Source organism: Neophocaena asiaeorientalis, unplaced genomic scaffold, assembly GCF_003031525.2.
Source record: "Neophocaena asiaeorientalis asiaeorientalis breed wild unplaced genomic scaffold, Neophocaena_asiaeorientalis_V1.1 scaffold669, whole genome shotgun sequence".
NCBI lineage: Eukaryota > Metazoa > Chordata > Mammalia > Artiodactyla > Phocoenidae > Neophocaena > Neophocaena asiaeorientalis.
The window spans coordinates 1,371,108-1,393,299 of record NW_020174694.1 but is presented as its reverse complement, the minus strand read 5'-3'; the positions used below and the strand labels follow the sequence as shown (position 1 = coordinate 1,393,299).

The 22,192-nt window shown below is 40.6% G+C and overlaps 1 protein-coding gene across 2 annotated transcripts in view; it reads left to right on the top strand.

Moving 5' to 3' along the window:
• The window catches only part of DLGAP1 (DLG associated protein 1), a 321,534-nt gene that overhangs the window by 258,166 nt on the left and 41,176 nt on the right, over positions 1-22,192 (top strand). For both annotated transcript variants that reach the window (XM_024758946.1, XM_024758947.1), the window contains exons 5-6: positions 2,114-2,490; positions 10,050-10,141. In XM_024758946.1, coding sequence (XP_024614714.1) covers positions 2,114-2,490; positions 10,050-10,141 — 469 coding nt within the window. The remainder of the gene's footprint in view (positions 1-2,113; positions 2,491-10,049; positions 10,142-22,192) is intronic.

The window sequence follows — 22,192 nt, the reverse complement described above, 5'->3', positions numbered from 1 at the left end:
GTAGTCCAGCACAACAGCCGTGCACGGTCACATCTTTGAACGTTCGCAATGTAGGGGACTTCCTGTAATGAGTTCACATTGTAGGAGAAGTCATAAAATGATCTAGTTTCCTAGATTCGAATAGATAGATTGATTCTATCCTAATGATGGTCCCTCCCCGGCCCACCCACTCTGGTTTGCAGCTGGGTAACTGACACCGAGCATTATCCCCTTCAAATTTCCTGGGAAGCGGAAAGTAGCTCCTCAGTGGTTACAGTGCATGAAATTCAATCAAGTGAGGGGAAACATCAACCGTGCACGTGTCTGCATCCCTTGGCTTCCCTGTGGCTGGTGGGATAACCTGAGCCCGGGCTGGTCCTGCTCCAGCTCTGCCTCCGCCAGCGCTGTGAGCCTCCCTCTCCTGGTCCCGGGCTCGTTAGCTAAAAGCTGCGGAGTTTGGAGTGTGTACCGCTGAGCTCTGTTCCTATCTAAAGATGTGTGATTCACGCACAGCTGAGATGGAAGGTTTTCCTGGGGGAGACTCTGCCAGTCCCAGGTAACGGAGAGGAGGCTACATTTCTATTATTCAGGTTACCCTCACCTCCAGAGCACACGTGATACTGTAATGTGACATCTGTGTGTTTCTTTTCCTTCAACTCTTGGGCAAGCCCTGGGAAGTAGCCGAACATTTCTGTCCCCATCTTTTATGGTTAAGGAAATGACACCAAATCACAGGGCAGTGGAGCAGCAGGGCAGAGAAGTGCGATCCTTCTGTTCATTGTTCATTATAGGATGATTTTTTTTTGAGTGACCTCAGGAAACACCCTGAATATCGAAGTGAGTATTTCATTCAGCGAGATGGCCTGAGGGACAACTAGAACCATGGGTAACTAGCTAGCATTGTGTGGTCAGGACTATTCGATTTGGTGTTAACAACGGTCCTGAAAGGAAAGGCTGAGGGTGGGGCTGGGAATGAGGTGGGGCAGAAAGTGATGGAAACACAATAGTTTGAACCATTTTTTAAGGGGACTCAACAAAAGTCTTTAGAAAGCTGGTTAAGGAATCATTCTTTACCAGGGGGCGGTTCCCACGTGGAAATTTCATTCTCTTCAATCTGTGTTTCACTGCATCGTGCTCCACAAATATGGAATGCTGAGAAGCAGTGTGTACAGCTTCTTCAGGACCCTGGGTTTACCCTCAGATGTTTGCAGAGGAGGGGCTGCAGGCTGCTCCAGTGGGAACCTCCGAAAGGGGCGTCTCACTGTGCAGAACCTTGGGCTGATCACGTCGCCCTGAAGGACAGCACTTTGGGGAGTGGGTTCCTACAGGCCACACGCAGGCTGATCTCCCAACTAGCGGGTACATTTATTTTACAGTAGGAGACGTGTGTGTGGTTTCCTCCCTCTCAGAGGACGGATCTGCTCTGAAACAGCAACACAATTCAGAACTAAAGTTTATAGAGTGAGCACATACCCAGAAAAAGAAAGGAAGGAAGGAAGGAAAGAGGGAGGGAGGGAGGAAGGGAGGAAGAGAAAAAAAGAAAAAGAAAAGGAGGGAGGAGAAACAGAATGAAGATAAAAGCAAGGTGTAAGAAGTTAAGACAGTGGGCTGGACTTTTTTTCCTTGTTCTTAGGATTAGAACACACAGGCTCACAACCTCTTTGCTTTCTTCTTTTTTTCAATGTTCTTTATTGACCCCCAGAATCTTCTCCAATGAGTTACTTTGTTCAGCATTAGCTGTGGTTAAAATTTCCCTGAGAAGGCAAAGATTTCCCAGGTCTTTTCCGTGTTATACATTATCTTTCAGGGTGCCCTGTTGCCCAGGAAGATTTCTACAGATGGCTAGTCCTGTCTGTTTTATGTCAGTTCATATTAATCTCCATTTCAGAAACTTCCATCTCAGAGATCAGTGTTTTTCAGTCTCTTTCCCCCTCAGTCGTATGGGGGTGTCGCCTTAGAGGAGGCCCAAATATGCCCCCTAAGCAGGGATCTCACTTAGTCTATCAACAGACCTGTTTTCACGTTCAATGTCTTGGTGTGTTTCGTGGGCCCTAATTTCCAATGGATGTCAGTTACAATATTGACAATTAAAACCCATGCAGAAATCAGTGTCTTTGTTTTCGCTGTCTTCCAGTGTCATCTTGCATTACAACATATAAGAAGACACCACCTCCAGTCCCACCCAGAACTACCACGAAACCTTTCATTTCTATCACAGCCCAGAGTAGCACAGAGTCGGCCCAGGACGCCTACATGGATGGACAGGGCCAGCGAGGGGATATTATCAGCCAGTCTGGACTGAGCAACTCCACGGAGAGCCTGGACAGTATGAAGGCTCTGACAGCCGCCATCGAAGCCGCCAATGCCCAGATCCACGGCCCAGCAAGTCAACACATGGGCAACAATGCTGCCACCATCACCACCACCACCACCGCCATGGCCACCATCACTGCAGAGGACAGGAAGAAGGACCACTTCAAGAAGAATCGATGCCTGTCCATTGGGATACAGGTAACAGCCTCCCTTTCTGTCCTTTGAAATAGGAGCCCAGGGAGTTCCCTGGTGGTCTAGGGGTTAGAACTCGGCGCTTTCACTGTCACGGCCTGGGTTCAATCCCTGTTTGGGGAACTGAGGTCCCACAAGCTGAGTACCTCAGCCAAAAAAATAAATAAATTTGTTAAAAAAAAAAAAAAAAAGAAATAGGAACCCCAGATGAAGAAATGTACCCGCCCCCCTTTTTTTTTTCCAGAAGATTCACTATCTTGCCATTTTGGATGAGGTAGGACCAGACTTTCAAATTACTGGCTCTGGACTCCTGTACGTTGTGAAATGTGATTTTAAAAAATTACGAAGGTGTTTTGTCTATAGACATTATAGGCATCTTTCCCCCCCACCCCCCAAATTCCAATCTTTTAAAATTGAAGTATAGTTGATTAGCAGCTTTTATTTTTGTTCTCGAAATTGAATGTGGTGAGACAAGGGGAGGATAATTAAACAAACATGAACACAATCAAACATAAAGTGTCCCCAATTCCTAATGCACATTTTGATTCTCAAAAAAGGAGTGGGCATCCAAGAACAACGTGGATGACTGGATGGTGTTACAGTGTGTTCAATGCTATTGAGTAACCATACGAGAACAAAAATGTGAACCACTTCTCACAGACATGGGAGTGATGGCCAGTGAGACCAAAGGGAAGGAGAGTGTGGAAAGCAATAACTCCCATCACAGCCTCATGAGGAAAGAATGTGCACCAGGGCCAGTGTAATTGTGGGCTATTTAATCATGCATTTCATTAAAAAGGTAGATACTTCGGCAGGCTTCTCAGTTCAGTTCTCTGTTTTCTATTGCCCAACGATAAGATCAAACTGATTCTTGGTTGTTAGATGGGTTCAGCTTGGCTTACCCTGCTAGAAATTTCCTCGCATCCATGGAGAAGAGTCATTCTTTCCCCCCATTTTTGTTGTGCTGTACCGTTCTGCAGGTGCCCTTTGAATAATAACTTCCTGACGTGGTGGCCCATAAATCTATCCACACTGAACCAACTCTAAGGCACGTCTAAGCACCAGGCGTGGGGTACGTTTTCACAACGATGATGGATGTTCACCATCCATCCTGCAGAGTCCACTTTGAAAGGACAATTAAACTTTCTCTGGTAGCAATGAGTCAAATGCTTTTTTATAACCAACGGGTTACCATGGCACGACTTGTCAAGTTTCCTAAAAGCACTTGTAGCACGGGTGCTTGGGACCAGATGACCTAGCAGGAGGCCCCGGGCCTGAAGTCAGCCTCCACCCACCCTCACCCCAACCCCAATCCCAGGAGTTAATTCCCTCCCACCGCCCAGAGGATTTCAAGGGGTGGGGAAGAGCAGAGGCCGGTCTTCTGTGTCGTCCCAGGCAAATTATTTAATCTTCCTGAGACTGTCTTCTCATCGAGCCCACGTAGGATTATTTGAAGGAGGGAGTTTACAAAATCCAGCTTCCTGTAAGGCTTTCAGTTTGGGATGACGAAAAAATTCTGGGGCTGGGTAGTGCTGATGGTAGCACAGTAATGGGAATGTACTTAATGCCACTGGAACTGTACACTTAAAAGGGGTTGAATGGGGGCTTCCCTGGTGGCGCAGTGGTTGAGAGTCCGCCTGCCGATGCAGGGGACGCGGGTTCGTGCCCCGGTCCGGGAAGATCCCACATGCCGCGGAGCAACTAGGCCCGTGAGCCACAACTACTGAGCCTGCGCGTCTGGAGCTTGTGCTCCGCAACAAGAGAGGCCGCGACAGTGAGAGGCCCGCGCACCGCGATGAAGAGTGGGCCCCGCTCGCCGCACGTAGAGAAAGCCCACGCACAGAAAAGAAGACCCAACACAGCCAAAAATAAATAAATAAATAAATAAATAAATGAAATAAAAAAAAAAATAGCCAGTCAGTTCTCCTTTCCGGAGAAAATCAATAGAATGCAATACTTGCATCTCCCTGCAGGGATATTTTGCACATATTCAAGCAAATATATATTTATTCCCCTTTTTACCCAGATAGTAGCAGCATATACCTCACACTAGTCTATATCTTGCCTTTTTTCACTTAACAATGTATTTTAAAGGTAATTATCTGTCTTACTGTTCATTTTATTTAAAAGCTTCTATCTTGATCACCTCCCAGTTCTGCTGGTTGGTTAGGTTACTCTCTAAATAATTCTTAGAATAAAGCACTCATATACTATATGACATCCAACTTATATTATTATTCTTTTTACCCAGTAAGACAGAACTACTCTGAAATTCACGAATAATGTTGGGGAGAACGTCTTTGTTTCAGAGACCACCCTGCTTCTTGAATATTTGGATATTTTAGTGAGCTAAAGAATTGTTCTTACTCTTCCTCCAATCATTGTTCACAGCTATAGAAATTATATGAGAGCACTGCGTGCTTTACGTGGTTGTCTCATTCTGCCTCTACAGCAGCCCTATGGCATAGGTGGGGTTATTATCTCTCCCCCAGAAGTGAGAACCCAAGGTCACACATCTTATGTTGACAGAGCCTAGATTGTACCTTGGCATCTAATGTGACCATATTATGCTGCTCCTTTGATGGAGAATAATAAGTAAATTTAAATTTAGGATACAAAATAGTCATCAAATTTCATTACACTGTAATCTAATTTAAATCCTAATCCCCCAAATATGTGATACTAGGACCTTGGGCTCTTTCTCACAGTTTACCTTTTTAGGGTGAGAGTTTTCAAGCCTTTCTCAACATTTTAAATTTAATCTATATCTAATAGTTAATATTATAATTATTTACTTTACAGCCTGTGTGAACTTAGGCCAATTACTTAATGGTTTCCTCATCCGGAAAATGAGAATAATAATAGTTGCTATCGCATCGGGTACTTTATATGTTGTAATAAAAACTGATGGATAGGGACTTCCCTGGTGGCGCAGTGGTAAGAATCTGCCTGCCAATGCAGGGGACACGGCTTCAATCCCTGGCCCGGGAAGATCCCACAAGCCGCGGAGCAACTAAGCCCGTGCGCCACAACTACTGAGCCGGTGCTCTAGAGCCCACGAGCCACAACTACTGAGTCCACAAGCTACAACTACTGAGCCCACGTGCCACAACTACTGAAGCTCCTGCACCTAGAGCCCGTGCTCTGCAACAAGAAAAGCCACCACGATGAGAAGCCTGTGCACCGCAACAAAGAGAAGCCCCTGCTCGCCGCAACTAGAGAAAGCCCGTGTGCAGCAATGAAGACCCAACGCAGCCAAAAAAATACATAAATAAAATTAAAAACAAAAAACTGATGGATACAGTATATGTAAAGTTCAAAGCATAGTGCCTGGCATATTAAGGGCCCAGTAAATATTAGGTTTGATTGCTATTATTAGTATTATCCTCCTTTAAAATTTTGATTAGCCAGAAACACTAAAATTGTATCATCGGCCGTGGGCTTTCTCAATTTTTTTCAGGACAGAGATTTAATTAACCCTGCAACATATTTAAATTTTTGAATGCCTCTTCATAAATTTAAGTAGATTACCCTACATACTATATAAGAGACGTGACATTTGTCAATATTTGGATCTAACTAACTAAGGGGATTAAAGTCAGAGAGATAAATTTATCTGCAATGACTCAAGCTTAAGAAGATGACAACGCTTTGATGCAAATAAGCTGTGAGTTTGGACAGGTGGGGCGAGCCTGGAACAGTACAACGTCCTTCATCCTCGGACCCCTGCTTCCTTTCTTTCTCCCTTTCCTGGTGCATTGAGCACCACGGTTCTTAAGGGGAATATCTATCATGCATCTTTCGGAAAAATTTCATTGGGTAATTTTGAAACTACCCCAAAGTGTAACGCTGCAGCATCGTACTTTGTCTGACATCCTGAGCATTTTTAATTTCCATGAGTGTAGCCATACGGAACCAGTTAGAATCCCATTCAGGAAAAAGGAAGCCGTGCTCGTTTCTCACACAGAGGCAGTTTCATCCACCAAATTGGTTCTACAGTAATGGGATGGTTGAGAGAGCAGAAAGGGATGCAGTAAGAGGTCACCCTTGGACTAGGGGAGCAGAAGGGGAAAGACGGGGTTACCAAAATTCAGACACTCAAGAGGAGAGGCCCATATAGACCACTGAGGCGAGCACGGCTGTCTGGTGCCAGGACTTGCAAGGGCTGGCGCACGCGCTGTTGGGCTTCGAAAGGGCTTCCCTCCTCCGACCTTCCTTGGTTAGAACCTAACTGGAGGCCAGCGAGCAAGGAAGCCTGGGAAATGTAGTCTTCAGAGTCCTGGCCCCTGTGCCACAGAGCAGCTGGGTAGAGAAGGTGGGCTTGGGGCTTCCAGACAGTAACTAAGTCACCAGAATGAGGCGCTTTGTCCGATTAATAAATAAATGTGCTATTTCCCTCAATGAGCACATGCATTCAAAAGCCCGTGACGGATGTGGTGAACATGTGATCTTGGTTCACGTGTTCTTCTAGTGGGAGCAACTCACAGCACTAAATATGATTCTAGAATATCTAAAAATATGCATTTTTATATAATATGTCACCAAAACTCACATCAACTACTTTTTCTGGTGCTTTTTCTGGTGTTCTAGTCCTCGGTGGGTGGGGGAAGGATATGGATAAATGAATAAATGGAAAGCTATTCAATACTTCTATATGGGAATACTCCAAAGTGTAAAGATGGCAATTCTCTCAAAATTCATATAAATATTTAAAGAAATTTCAATGAAAATTCCTATGTGATTTTTATCACTTAGTCGAGACTAGGGGGAGGGTTTTGACAATGTGATGCTAAAGTTTATTTAGAAGTTAATACCCCAAAATACCCTAGAGATTTTGGGGTTTTTAATGAGTAAAATTTATTTTTTATTTAAAAAAATTTTTAAGTTTTTTATACAAATTTTAAATGTTACTTTCCATTTATAGTTATCACAAGATATTGGCTGCATTCCCCATGTTGTACAATATATCCTTGAGCCCATCTTACACCCAAGAGCCTGGGCCTCCCCCTCCCCCACCCCTATATTGCCCCTCCCTCTCTCACCACTGATAACCACTAGCTGGTTCTCTATATCTGTGAGACTGTTTCTTTTTTGTTCTACTCACTACTTTGTTGTACCTTTTAGATTCCACATACAAGTGGTATCATACAATATTTGTCTTTCTCTGTCTGACTTATTTCACTTAGCTTACTGCCCTCCAAGTCCATCCATGTTGCTGCAAATGGCAAAATTTCATTCTTTTTAATGGCTAAGTAATATTCCATTGTATATATGTACCACATCTTCTTCATCCATTCATCTGTTGATGGACACTTAGGTTGCTGGAGTTTTTAAATTACATTTTTAAAAAAGAATTACAGGGACTTCCCTGGTAGAGCAGTGGTTAAGAATCCACCTGCCAATGCAGGGGACACAGGTTCAAGCTCTGGTCCAGGAAGATCCCACATGCCACAGAGCAACTAAGCCCGTGGGCCACAACTACTGAGCCTGCGCTCTAGAGCCCGCGAGCCACAACTACTGAGCCTGTGAGCCACAACTACTGAAGCCCGCGCACCTAGAGCCCATGCTCCGCAACAAGAGAAGCCACCACAACGAAAAGCCTGCATGCCACAAAGAACACCCAACACAGCCAAAAATAAATAAATAAAATAAATAAATTTATTTTAAAAAAGAGAATTACAAGAGGAGACTTGTCACAGAAGATATCAAGATTTATTACAAAATTATATCAGGGAAAAAAAGAGAGGGAGGAGCAATAAGACCAATAGACCAATAGACCCAAAACACATTTTTATGTATGAGAATGTTTGGGTAAATATATATGGGTAAAATTTGGTATAAGATAAAGTTGGCATCTCAAACCAAAGAGATGAATTAGTTAATAAAAAGAGCCAGGTCAATTGATGATTCATGTGCAGAAAAAATATTAAATTTCTGTATCTTCTACACAAACATTTCAGGATAGTGGATTTAAGAACTAAATATGAAAAAAAAAATGAAAGCATAAAAACAAATATAAGAGAACCTTTGGTCTTTCCCAACCATAAAAGCTAGATTGACTACATAGTAATTTAAGATTCTCTACAATGAAGGACAAAATTTAAAAGACAAACGATAAACTGGGAAAAAATATTTACAGTATATATAGCCAAGAAAGGGTTTAAGGGTCATAAGATATAAAGAGATCCTATAAAGAAGAAAATAAACAACTCAATAAGAAAAAACCCCCCACAATAACTAGCAAAGGATATAAATAGGCAATTTACAGATAAAAATACAAGAGGCTAATAGATATTTTTCACCTGTGGTATTAGCAAAAATTTTAAAGTTTGCCAATATTTAATATTGGTGAACATTTGGAAAATGGATATTCCCATACACTGATAAATGCTTTGAAGAGCAGTTTGTCAACATCCCTTACAGTTGAATATGCTCAGTACTTCCATCTAACATTTCTACTATTAAGAATTTTTCTCATACAATAGTTGCAGAATTGTGCTAAATATACATATGAAATATTAATTATAATACTAAATGTAATAACAGCAGAGAGAAAATTACCCTGATGCCCACGTTGCTTACATAACCATTAAAAGGAGTATTTACGTAGCCAACAAAAGGATTGAGTTAGAGCTATATTTACTAACATGATAAAATGTCCAAAAGATAGCAGTGTTAATGAATGAATAAAGCAGATTGCACACAAAAAATATATAGTATAATCTCATCTGTGTAAATTTAGTATTAATAATCATTTTTATATATAATATATTCTACATATGTTAAAAGATGCTCAAATATGCATCAAAGGATTGACCGTGCTTCGTGGGGAACTTTTGCTTTCTACATTATATACTTCTGTGTTTTAGTTTTATACAACTTATGTTAAATGGCTTTCTATTTAGAAAAAACTAATTTATTAAAAACATAGAGAAAAAAGAGGAATAAATCTAACTGCTCTGAATAGTCATAACATTTATTTCAAATTTGGGTTGGGCCTAATCTGTCACATAAGCTATCAGTTATACACAGATACATTTTCTATATGAACTATAATATATGCATAGCTATTTAGAAACTATGGAGTGATATCCAAAGCCAATTCCTTAATTTAAGGGGGAAAAAAAAAATGAAGATGCTCTATAGTTATATTAATAAGGTTAATACCTAAATCTCCTAATGTCAACAATTCTAACTATGATAAATGAAATTTCTTCCTTCTTTTGCATTTTGTTATCTGCAAATTCAAAACTTTCAACAACACAATCCCATGAGGTGCTCCCTTCTAATACAGAGCTCACAGGAAGTATATCCTGACAAGTCCATGCAGGAATCACAGACATTTATTAGGCACTTTGGAAATGAGCAAAACTGCATTTTACTAAGATCAGCAGAGTCCAAGTGCATTATAATGAAGTTGCTCATCAAACACGTAAACATTGAACAAAAAGGTTATAAATCACAAACATTCCAATAATATTATAGAGGTTTCTAATGAAATGGGACTTTGTTTTTCAAGCAAGATGACTAAAATAGAGCACCTCTACTTTTGGTTATTTCTTCAGGTGGACGATGCTGAAGAACCTAACAAAACAGGGGAAAATAAAGCACCCAGTAAGTTCCAGTCCATAGGAGTGCAAGTAGAAGAAGAGAAATGGTGAGTCCACATGCATTTGTCCCCTTTCGTCTTGATGTTGGCAAGTATGGTACACGTATTTTTTCCCTATGAAAAACCTTCAAGATTCAGTGTTATTTCCCACTAACTTCTGGGAGAATTCAGAGGGTGAGCCTGAGTCAATATTAGCTGATTCCTTCCTCTACTTTAAAATACTGGAGACCACTCCATTTAAATGTTAGCTAGAATAGTAGTGTTGGGGCCCAAAATATGCCTCAATGGCACGTTGATTATTTTGAATTAAAACTACTTAAGAAACAGTCAACGCGAGAGGGATACTTTCACCCTCCTCTCTGTCTCCCTGAAAGCAAGAAATAAATTTCCCATGTGAAAGGTGCTCTCCTCGTACTGGGAGGTAGAAAGACACCATTATCACCAGAGATAGGGGACTCAGGGCTGAGAAGCCTGCACACTTGTTACTTCTTCTTTTCTTTTTTTTTAATTTATTTTTTTAACATCTTTATTGGAGTATAATTGCTTTACAGTGGTGTGTTAGTTTCTGCTTTATAACAGAGTGAATCAGTTATACATATACATATGTTCCCATATCTCTTCCCTCTTGCGTCTCCCTCCCTCCCACCCTCCCTATCCCACCCCTCCAGGCGGTCACAAAGCACCGAGCTGATCGCCCTGTGCTATGTGGCTGATTCCCACTAGCTATCTATTTTACATTTGGTAGTGTATATATGTCCATGGCACTCTCTCACTTTGTCACAGCTCACCCTTCCCCCTCCCCATATCCTCAAGTCCATTCTCTAGTAGGTCTGTGTCTTTATTCCTGTCTTACCCCTAGGTTCTTCATGACATTTTTTTTTTCTTAAATTCCATATATATGTGTTAGCATACGGTACTTGTTACTTCTTTACTAATTTACTACCTAAGCGCAAACTTTGCTTAAATTCCTTACTAATTAAACACCCAAAGCTAAGTTTCTTTGTCCTGTCAATCCCTCTCATATTTATTGCTTCTTTGTCTAAAAAATATAAAAGCTATCTGCTCTGGCCACTTCTTGGGTCCCGTTTCTTTGCGACCTCTATGTGCACACAAATTAAATGGGTTTCTTTTTCTCCAGTCCACAGGACACAACCTGTCTTGTGTCAGTTTTATGATTGGTCCAGCCACAGGATCTCAAGAGGAGAAAAGGGGAAATTCCCCCTCCCTGACAGTAGAATAAGTGGGTCCCACTCACACACATAAACACTGTGTGGAATACTGTTGTGTCGCCAAACTATCCCTCTTCAAAAAACCGTCGCACTTTTGACTATAGACTTTTTAAGAGAAGAGGACTTATTGGTATTTTTATTTCTAGAGCTTACTAGTGTCTCATGTTTAGTGTGTGCTCAATGAATGATGAATGAATGAACGAACAAATGAGGAGTAGGAAGGGGAGAAGACTCCCTGTCACTATCCAGGATCACCAGTTTCTTTAGATTGTTCTTTAAGATCAGCTTACTTTAGACTTAGTATCTAGAAGTAGGAAATTTAGAGTTGGAGAAGATCACAGAATCCGGAAGCTGGAAAGGACTTCTGAGGTCAGTCCATTCATTTTATAAATGAGAATTTGATCTGGAGAGGTTTGTGAGTTTCCCAGTCAAACTGTGAGGACCATGATGGATGGAACTATGTTTTTTTTTTTTTTTTAAATTAATTCATTTATTTATTTATATTTTTGGCTGTGTTGGGTCTTCGTTTCTGTGCGAGGGCTTTCTCTAGTTGTGGCGAGCGGGGGCCACTCTTCATCACCGTGCGCGGGCCTCTATCGTGGCCTCTCTTGTTGCGGAGCACAGGCTCCAGACACACAGGCTCAGTAGTTGTGGCTCACGGGCCCAGTCGCTCCGTGGCATGTGGGATCTTCCCAGACCAGGGCTCGAACCCGTGTCCCCTGCATTGGCAGGCAGATTCTCAACCACTGCGCCACCAAGGAAGCCCCGGAACTATGTTTTATTGAGAGTAATACCCCCAGCTTCCAGACTGTGCTTTTTTTTTTTTTTTTTTTTTTGGGGTACGGGGGCCTCTCACTGTTGTGGCCTCTCCCGTTGCGGAGCACAGGCTCCGGACGCGCAGGCTCAGCGGCCATGGCTCACGGGCCCAGCCGCTCCGCAGTATGTGAGATCCTCCCGGACCGGGGCACGAACCCGCGTCCCCTGCATCAGCAGGTGGACTCTCAACCACTGTGCCACCAGGGAAGCCCCAGACTGTGCTTTTCATATACTAAGTATGTAGTGAATGTTAACTGAATGAAGTAAAACTGCAGTTATAGTGGGAGGAAGAACTCTATATTCTAAATCAGGATATCAGTTCAACTTTCCCACTAACTTTTTATGTGTTAATAAGGAGAAATCAGTTGGATGTCATCCATCCAACCATTCATCACCCATCCATTCAGTAAATATCTATGGAACGTCTCCTATATACAAGGCCCCATGTAACATAAACTTAAAATCTGAGAATAAGTCACGCATCAGTTCATGGAACGGGTCCTATTTTATAGCCTCCTGTTATTGACACTACCTTTGTATCTAAAAGGTTTTCAATATACATATATATAACATTTTGATGCTACTATATCTGATATAATTACACAATGCTGGAAGCCCAGGAAATTGGTACAACCCTAATGTGGAAACTAATATGACAAAAATTAGCAATAATTATACAACTATCCAAATCTATTGACCCAGGAATTCCATTCATGGGGCTATCCTGAATGAAATCACTCAGTGAAAGGGAAAAAATTGTGGAACATTACCTATCATTGTAAAAGAAAAATGTCAATCATCACATGTCAAGCAATAAGAGAATACTTTTGTAAGTTATAGCATGTCACCAGGATAGACTATTATACAGCTATTAAATGTGATTATAAAGAAGATGTGGAAACATGGGAGAAATTCCCATGATACGATGTTAAGTGAAAAAGAGGACATAATACCCACATATAATATTCACAAAGAAGAACAAGGACTGAAACGTAATCTGTAAAAATGGTAGGTTTAGGAGTGATTTTTGTTTTCTTTTACTCTAAAATGTTTACTTATTGTATCTACTTCAAGTTTTAGTAATCATTACTTTCAAGCCAACCCTTCTGGTACATGTTCCTTTCATTGTTTTAGAAAATGTTTTGAAAATGTAAACTCAGTAGATATGAAAGATCTCATGGTAAGAAAACATATTCCTCCTTCCCCTACAAGCCCGACTTGCTTGTTTCCCTCAATGATGTAGTGGTTAAGAACACAGGCTCCTGAACCAAGATTCAAATTCTGACTCTTCCACCTACTAGCTGGGAGGCCTTGATCAAATTACTAAATATCTTTTTGCCTTGGTTTCCTTATCTGTAAAAAGAAGATAACAGGCAATTTCTGGTCCAGCAGGTAAAGAAGAGCTTAGAAGTCACCACTCTGTTTTAACAATAAGTAAAAATGCTGTTCAAACTGAAAAATCAACAACTCTTCTTAAACCAGTCAGAGAAGTGAGGCCACAAGAAAAGTCAGTGCTCTAGGTACTGCAGAGACTCACAGACACAGAGAATCACAACTTGCTGGAGTAGAAACCCACAAGAGAAAGCCCCATGCGAACCAGTACCAGGGTAGGAAAACATGAACTGTAATTGATGAATTGCTGGCAGCCCAGGGAGGACAAGTCTGAGAGTTGAAATTTTTACAGGGACCCAGTCATAGGGGGGCCTCCATACTTTCATGATTCTTACCAGCAGAAGATCTACCAGGTCCTCACAGTGGAAATCAGAGAAGAATCCTCTCATGCTTCTGACGGAGAGAGGGGAAAGGAACCATTCTGAAATACGCCAGAGCATTCTGTTCTTAACAAGACCTGCCTGCAGGAGAAACTAATTTACCAGAGCCTTATCTGCTGGGTTTCTAATCTGAGCCTAAATCTACCTGGGAGAAGGGAAATACCTAACCCCAGCCAGCCCCTTCTTGCCATCCTGTCCTGCAGTGGGGGGAAGGTGGGGAGAGATTGAGAAACACTGTTGAAGTTCACAGTCCAAGGGCACAGGCTCACTGAAAGACTAAGAGCTAATCGTAGGACTAGAGAATGCTTCCCCTCCCCACCACCTCACCACTGCATTTATTAAAAACCCATTATTCACCACAGTTGTTTTACCCAGTACATCATGTCCATCTTTCAACAATGACTTACAAGGCATACTAAAAGGTAAAAAACACAGCTTGCAGAGACTAAACAAGCACTAGACCCAGAGTCATCTATGACAAGAATGTTGGAAGTCTGGGTGTACTCTGATGCTTTTGCAAAAATGTTCCTATAAAAGGGTTTCATCTTCAAGGAATTCGTGGAAAACACTCTGACAAGTACAGGTTTCTGGTAACTGACTATACGGCTGAACTGAATGAATAAGCATTGTCAGAACTCTAATGGAAAACTGATGAATTCATAAAAGTGCTAACAAAAGATCAAGATGAAAAAAATTAATTACATGGGACTGAGTGAACTGATGAGGATGCTTATAATTTTTGACTTTCTGTTTGAATTAAAAAAAAAAAATTCCACAAGGACTCAGGGGCAAAAAATATACAAATCAATTTTCACTGCAAAGTAAAGGAGCTGTTGCAGTGGAGGATTCCTGGACTGAATGTCAATATTCTGACATAGTATAAGTGTGTTTCGTGTTTGGGAATTGCAATCATTGTTGCTTTTGTTGTGGTCATCCATTTACAATGTTTGGGGTCATTTTTCTTTCCTCTTGTAAAAATAAAATACAGTGTGTGTGTGAAAAAAATAAATAAATGATTTAAAAAGTTAAAAAAAAACTGAAAGCAGGAAAACAGTAAGCTTGGATGGATGGCTGGGTAGATGGAGAGATAATAGGAAGTATTCATAAATTCACTGGTGAAATTTGGTAGGTTGAATCAACCGAATCTAAATCAAATATTTCTTTAGAGGGTATGGAGACATGCAGATTTTAGGTTAAATGACAGTTTAGAGAAGTGGCAAGTAAATGAAGGTTTTGTACATTAAAATAAAGATCTGGGTTACACAGTTTGATAGCAATTAAACAAAAAGGAATGTTGGAAGTAACAGATCAGGAATTTTTTTACACTATGATTAAAATGCTAAAGACGTTAATAGAAACAGCAGACAGCATACAAGAACAGATGAATAATGTAAGCAGAAAAATGGAAATTCTAAGAAAAAATAAAAAACAAATGCTAGAGATTGGAAACATTGTACCAGAAACGAAGAATGCTTTTGATGGACGCGTTAGTAGACTAGTCATGGCTGAGGAAAGAATCTCTGAGCTTCCGGATACAACAGTAGAAACCTCTAAAACTGGAAGCAAAGAGGAAACAAAACCTGAAAAAAATCAGAACAGAATATCCAAAAACTCTGGGACAATTACAGAAGGTGAACATATGCATAACGAGAATACCAGAAGGAAAAGACAGAAAGGGACAGAAGCAACATTTGAAGCAATAGTGACTGAAAATTGCCCCAAATTAGTGTCAGACACCAAACTACAGATTTAGGAAGCTCATAGAAGGCCAAGCAGGATAAATGCCCAATACAATACACCTAGACATGTCATATTCAAAGAAAACCAAGGAAAAATTCCTGAAACAAGACAGAAGGAAAAGACACCTTTCCTATTGAGGTGCAAAAATAAGGATTATATGTGACTTTTCCTCAGAAACCATGCAAATAAGAAGGGAATAGAGTGAAATATTTAATATTTGAGAGAAAAAAACACCAGCCTAGAATCCTATACTCTGTGAAATTATCCTTTAAAAAGGTAGGAAAAATAAAGACTTTCTCAGACAAACAAAAATTGAGGGAATTTGTAGCCAGTAGATCCAACTTGCTGAAATGTTAAAAGAAGTTCTTCAGAGAGAAGGAAAATGATATAGGCCAGGAACTCAGTTCTACATGAAGAAAGGAAGAGCATCAGAGAAGGAAAAAGTGAAGGTAAAAGAAAAACTTTCATTTATCTTATTATTAATGGATCTAACAGATAGATAACAGTTTGTTCAAAATAATAATAGGAACAATATATATGAATATATTATACTCTTGAGTATAAATGAATTGAATAACAGCAATCATACAAAGGATGAAAGGTAAGAATTAGGGCTACTTAATTATTATAAGGTACTTGCACTACTCTTGAAGTGATATAGTATTATTTGAAAATGAACTTGGATTAGTTGTAAAATGTACAGTGAAAACTCTAGGGCAACCACTAAAAAGAGTGAAAAAGAAGTATAACTTACATGCTAAGAAAAGAGGGAATTGTGTGGAAGACAAAACTAGGACAACAAATAGAAAACAGTTAACAAATATGGTAGACATTAATCCAACGATATCAATAATCACTTTAAACGTCAATTGTCTAAATATACCAATTAGAAGACAGACATTGTCAGAGTGGATTAAAAACAATACCCAATTTTATGTTTTCTACAAGGAACCCAAGTTAAATATAAAGACACGTACAGATTAAAAGTAAGGGGATCGGACTTCCCTGGTGGTGCAGTGGTTAAGAATCCACCTGCCAGTGCAGGGGACACGGGTTCGAGCCCTGGTCTGGGAAGATCTCGCATGCTGCAGAGCAACTAAGCCCGTGCGCCACAACTACTGAGCCTGAACTCTAGAGCCCGCGAGCCACGACTACTGAGCCCACGTGTCACAACTACTGAAGCCCGTGCGCCTAGAGCCTGAGCTCCGCAACAAAGAGAAGCCACCGCAATGAGAAGCCCGGGCACCACAACAAAGAGTAGCCCCCCCACCCCCGCTCGCCGCAACTAGAGAAAGCCTGTGTGGAGCAACGAAGACCCAACGCAGCCAAAAATAAATAAATTTACTTTAAAAATAAGAATAAAAGTAAGGGATCAGAGTGAAATGTCAGAAAGAGAAAAACATATACCATATGCTAACACATATATATGGAATCTAAAAAAAAAAAAGGTTCTGATGAACCTAGGGGCAGGACAGGAATAAAGATGCACACATAGAGAATGGACTCGAGGACACAGGGAGGGGTAAGGGTAAGCTGGAACGAAGTGAGAGAGTAACATTGACATATATACACTACCAAATGTAAAATAGATAGCTAGTGGGAAGCAGCTTCATAGCACAAGGAGATCAGCTCGCTGCTTTGTGACCACCTAGAGGGGTGGGATAGGGAGGGTGGGAGGGAGATGCAAGAGGGAGGGGATATGGGGATATATGTATACATATAGCTGATTCACTTTGTTATAAAGCAGAAACTAACACAACATTGTAAAGCAATTATACTCCAATAAAGATGTTAAAAAAATTTTTTTTAAAGTAAGGGTATGGAGAAAGATATACCATATTAACACTAGTCAAAAGAAAGCAGGAGTGGCTACATTAATTTCAGACAGCAGACTTTGGAGTAAGGGAAATTATCAGAGATAAGGAGGGATATTACATAATGATAAAGGGTTCAGTTCTCCAAAAAGACATAACAATCTTTAATGTTTATATGCTTAATAAGAGCATCAAAATACATGAGGCAAAAACTGATAGTATTGCAAGGAAAAATAGATGAATCCACTCTTATATTTGAAAACTTCAACCCCCTCTATCAAAAATGGACAGATCCAGAAAGCCAAATATCAGAAAAGACAGAAATGACCTCAACAGCACCATCAATCATCTGAATATAACTGACATCCGTAGACTACTTCATCTAACAGCAGCAGATTACACATTCTTCTCAAATTCACATGGAACATTCACCAAGATAGACCACATTCTGGGCAACAGAACATATCTTGATACATTTCAAAGAATAAAAGTTACACAATGTCTGCTCTCAGACCACAGTGGAATTAAACTAGAAATCAATAACAGAAAGACGGCTGGAAATTTCCGAAATATTTAGAGATTAAACAATACATTTCCAAATGACACACGAGTCAGAGAAGAACTCTCAATAGAAATTTTTTAATATTTTGAGCTGAATGAAAATAAAAACACAACTTATCAAAACTTGTGTGATGCAGCAAAAATAGCACTTAGAGCAAAATTTATAGCATTGAATGCATATGTTAGAAAGGAAGAAAGATCTAAAGTCAATTGCCTATGCTTCCACCTTACCAGACTTGAAGAAGAAGAGCAATTAAATCCAAAGTAAGCAGAAGAAAAGAAACAATAAAAACTAGAGCAGAAATTAATGAAATTGAAAATAGCAAATCAATATAGAACATCCACAAAACCAAAAGCTTATTCTTCGAAAAGACCAATAAAATTGATAAGCCTCTAGTCAGGCTAACTAAGGAAAAAAAGAAAGAAGACACAAATTACTAATATCAGAAATTAAGGGACTTCCCTGGTGTTACAGTGGTTAAGAATCTGCCTGCCAATGCAGGGGACATGGGTTTGATCTCTGGTCCAGGAGGATCCCACATGCTGCAGAGCAGCTAAGCCTGTGCGCCACAACTACTGATTCGGCGCTCTAGAGCTCACAAGCCACAACTACTGAGCCTGCGTGCCACAACTACTGAAACCCGCATGCCTAGAGCCTGTGCCCTGCAACAAGAGAAGCCACTGCAATGAGATGCCTGCGCACCTCAACGAAAGAGTAGCCCACTACAGAAAGCCTGTGTGTAGCAGCGAAGACCCAACACAGCCAAAAATAAATAAATAAAAGAAATTAAAAAAAAAGAAATTAGAGGGGGACATCACACAAATCCCATGGAAATTAAAAGGATAATAAAGGGGGCTTCCGTGGTGGCGCAGTGGTTGAGGGTCCGCCTGCCAATGCAGAGGACACGGGTTCGCGCCCCGGTCTGGGGGGATCCCGCATGCTGCGGGGCGGCTGGGCCCGTGAGCCATGGCCGCTGGGCCTGCGCGTCCGGAGCCTGTGCTCCGCAGCGGGAGAGGCCACAACAGTGAGAGGCCCACGTAAACAACTCTATGCCCACAAATAATAACCTAGATAAAATGGACCAATTCCTTAAAATATAAAATCTGCCAAAACTCGCACAAGAAGAAATAGACAATCTGAATAGGCCTATATCTATTAAAGAAATTGAATCAATAAATAATAATCATCCAAAAGAGAAATCACCAGGCCCAGATGGGCTCACTGGTGAATTCTACAAAATATTTAAGGAATGACTTATATCAATCTTCTATAATCTCTTCCAAAGATAGAAGCAGATGGAATACTTCCTAAATCATCCTATGAGGCCAGCATTACACTAATACCAAAACCAGAAAAAGACATGATGAGAAAAGAAAACTGCATTCCAATATCTCTCATGAACATAGATGCAAAAATTCTCAAGTATTAACAAGTCAAATTCAACAATATATAAAACAAATTGTACACCATGACCAAGTAGGTTTTATCTCAGATATGCAAGGCTGGTTCAACATTTGAAAATCAATTGATGTAATCCATCACATCAACTGGCTAAGAAGCAAGACCACATGAACACATCAATAAATGCAGAAAAAGCATTTGACAAAATCCAATACTAACTCCTGATCAAAAATTTTCAGCAAACTAGGAATAGAGGGGAAATTTCTCAACTTGATAAGGAATATCTATGAAAAACCTACAGCCAACGTATTAGTTAATGGCGAGGACCTTGAAGCTTTTGTGCTAAGATCAGGAACGAGGCAAGAATGTTCCCTCTTACCACTGCTTTTCAGTATCATACTGGAAGTCTTGGTTAGTGCAGTAAGGCAGGAAAAGGAAATAACAGGTATACAGATTAGAAAGGAAGGAACAAAACTGTGTTCACAGATAACACGATTGTCTACGTAGAAAATCGGAATGAATTGACAAAAAAACTCCTGGAACTAACAAATAATTATACCAAGTTTGCAGGATACAAGGTGAATATACAAAAGTTAGTCACTATCCTGTATACCAGCAATGAAATAAGAAAAAGAAAGAAGCTGTCAAGCCACAAAAAGACAAGGAGGAAACTTAAATGCAGGTGATTAAGTAAAAGAAGCCAATCTGAAAAGGCTACATACCGTATGATTCCAACTATACAACACTCTGGGAAAAGGCAAAACTATAGCGACAGTAGGAAGAAAGTGTTTGGGGGAAGGGAAGTGTATATAAGCAGAGCGCAGATGGTTTTCAGGGCACTGAGACTATTCTGTAGGATACTGCAGTGGTGTCAGTTTACATCTGTGCAAACCCATACAATACACCACACCAAGAGTGAACTTTAACGTGAGCTGTGAACTTCGGATGGTAATGATGTGTCAGTGTAGGCTCATCACTAGTAACAAATGCATCACTCCAGTGGGAGATGGCGATGGCGGGGAAGCTGTATATGTCGAGGCGTAGGAGGTATATGGGAAATCGCTGTACTTTCTGCTCAGTTTTGCTGTGAACCTAAAACTTCTGTAAAATTTATTAATTTTAAAAAAAGAGAGAAGGATACACAATAGGGTAAACATCAGTGTTGTCCTGGAGTGTTTTGTTTAACATATGTAAAACATTTAGAAAAATACTTGACACACAGGAAGCGCTACATAAGTGTTTCCTATTCTATTAGGCACCTAAATAGAATCTCTCTAAAGATTGCCATCTCAAGAAAGCAATTCTACCATCTTTTCTTTAAAAATAAGAGAGGGCTTCCCTGGTGGCGCAGTGGTTGAGTAAAAAAAAAAAAAAAAAAAAAGAGAAAATTGAGACTTCCCTGGAGGTCCAGTGGTTAACACTCCATGCTCCCAATGCAGGGGGTACGGGTTGGCCCCTGATCCCTGGTCAAGGCCAAAAGTAAAAATAAAAAAAAATAATAAAATATAAAATGAAAATAAGAGCAAATCATCTTAATTTTTAAAATGTACTTCAAACATTTCCCCTGCAGTCAATAATTCTATATCACCAAATTCATGCCCTGACACTTGTTCATCTACAGGAGTGTTTAATATTACATTATTTGGACATGCCTAATAGCAACCCCCAAACTTCAAATGAGCTACTTTCATCATGTTATTAAAAAGTTGAATAATTAATAAATTATTGAAGTCTGTAGGATACTCAGTTCCTCCGTAAACTGAGTGATTTCTTTTTCTTGTTTTTTTTTTTTTTTTTTGCGGTACGTGGGCCTCTCACTGTTGTGGCCTCTCCCGTTGCGGAGCACAGGCTCCGGACGCGCAGGCTCAGTGGCCATGGCTCACGGGCACAGCCGCTCCGCGGCATGTGGGATCTTCCCAGACCGGGGCATGAACCCGTATCCCCTGAATCGGCAGGCGGACTCCCAAGCACTGCGCCACCAGGGGAGCCCTGAGTGATTTCTTTTAAATTCATCCCCCAAAAGGGCTAGCAGCCCCAATTTTGCCGCTTAACCTTCCAAAATATACCCGTCCTCAAAGGTCAGTTTGCAGTTAACCGCTATGAAGTAAATAAGCATTAAAAAATGGATGTTAATGATTGTTTTGAGCCTTTCCAAAAGAAACCCCGTGTCAAACAAGCAGGGATTACTCGTTTCTTCTGTTTCTAATTATAATTCTTTTTATAATTTTGCTGGTATCCACTCATTTAGATAGGATCTTAAAGCACAAAATTGGGCAGATGAGATTTCTTAAAGACAGCTGTGGGATTTTTTTTTTTTTTTTTAATTATCCAGGGCTTCCCTGGTGGCGCAGTGGTTGAGAGTCCAATTGCCAATGCAGGGGACGCGGGTTCGTGCCCCGGTCTGGGAGGATCCCGCGTGCCGCGGAGCGGCTGGGCCCGTGAGCCGTGGCCGCTGGGCCTGCGCGTCCGGAGCCTGTGCTCCGCAACGGGAGAGGCCACAACAGTGAGAGGCCCGCGTACCGCAAAAAAAAAAAAAAAAAAAAAAAAAAAAAATTATCCAGTGGTAAAGATGAGACTGTTATTTTCGCATTGAATGGCCATTACAATCCATCTTTTCCTTCCCCAAGTAAACAGACTGATAAACAACACTAACCTAACAAAAAGTGAAAACAGAAAGAAAATAGAGCCAGAGAAAGAAAGAGATAGTGCAAAGAGAGGAAGATTAAAAGACTTCGGAAGAGGCTCAGAGACTCCTCACCACCTTT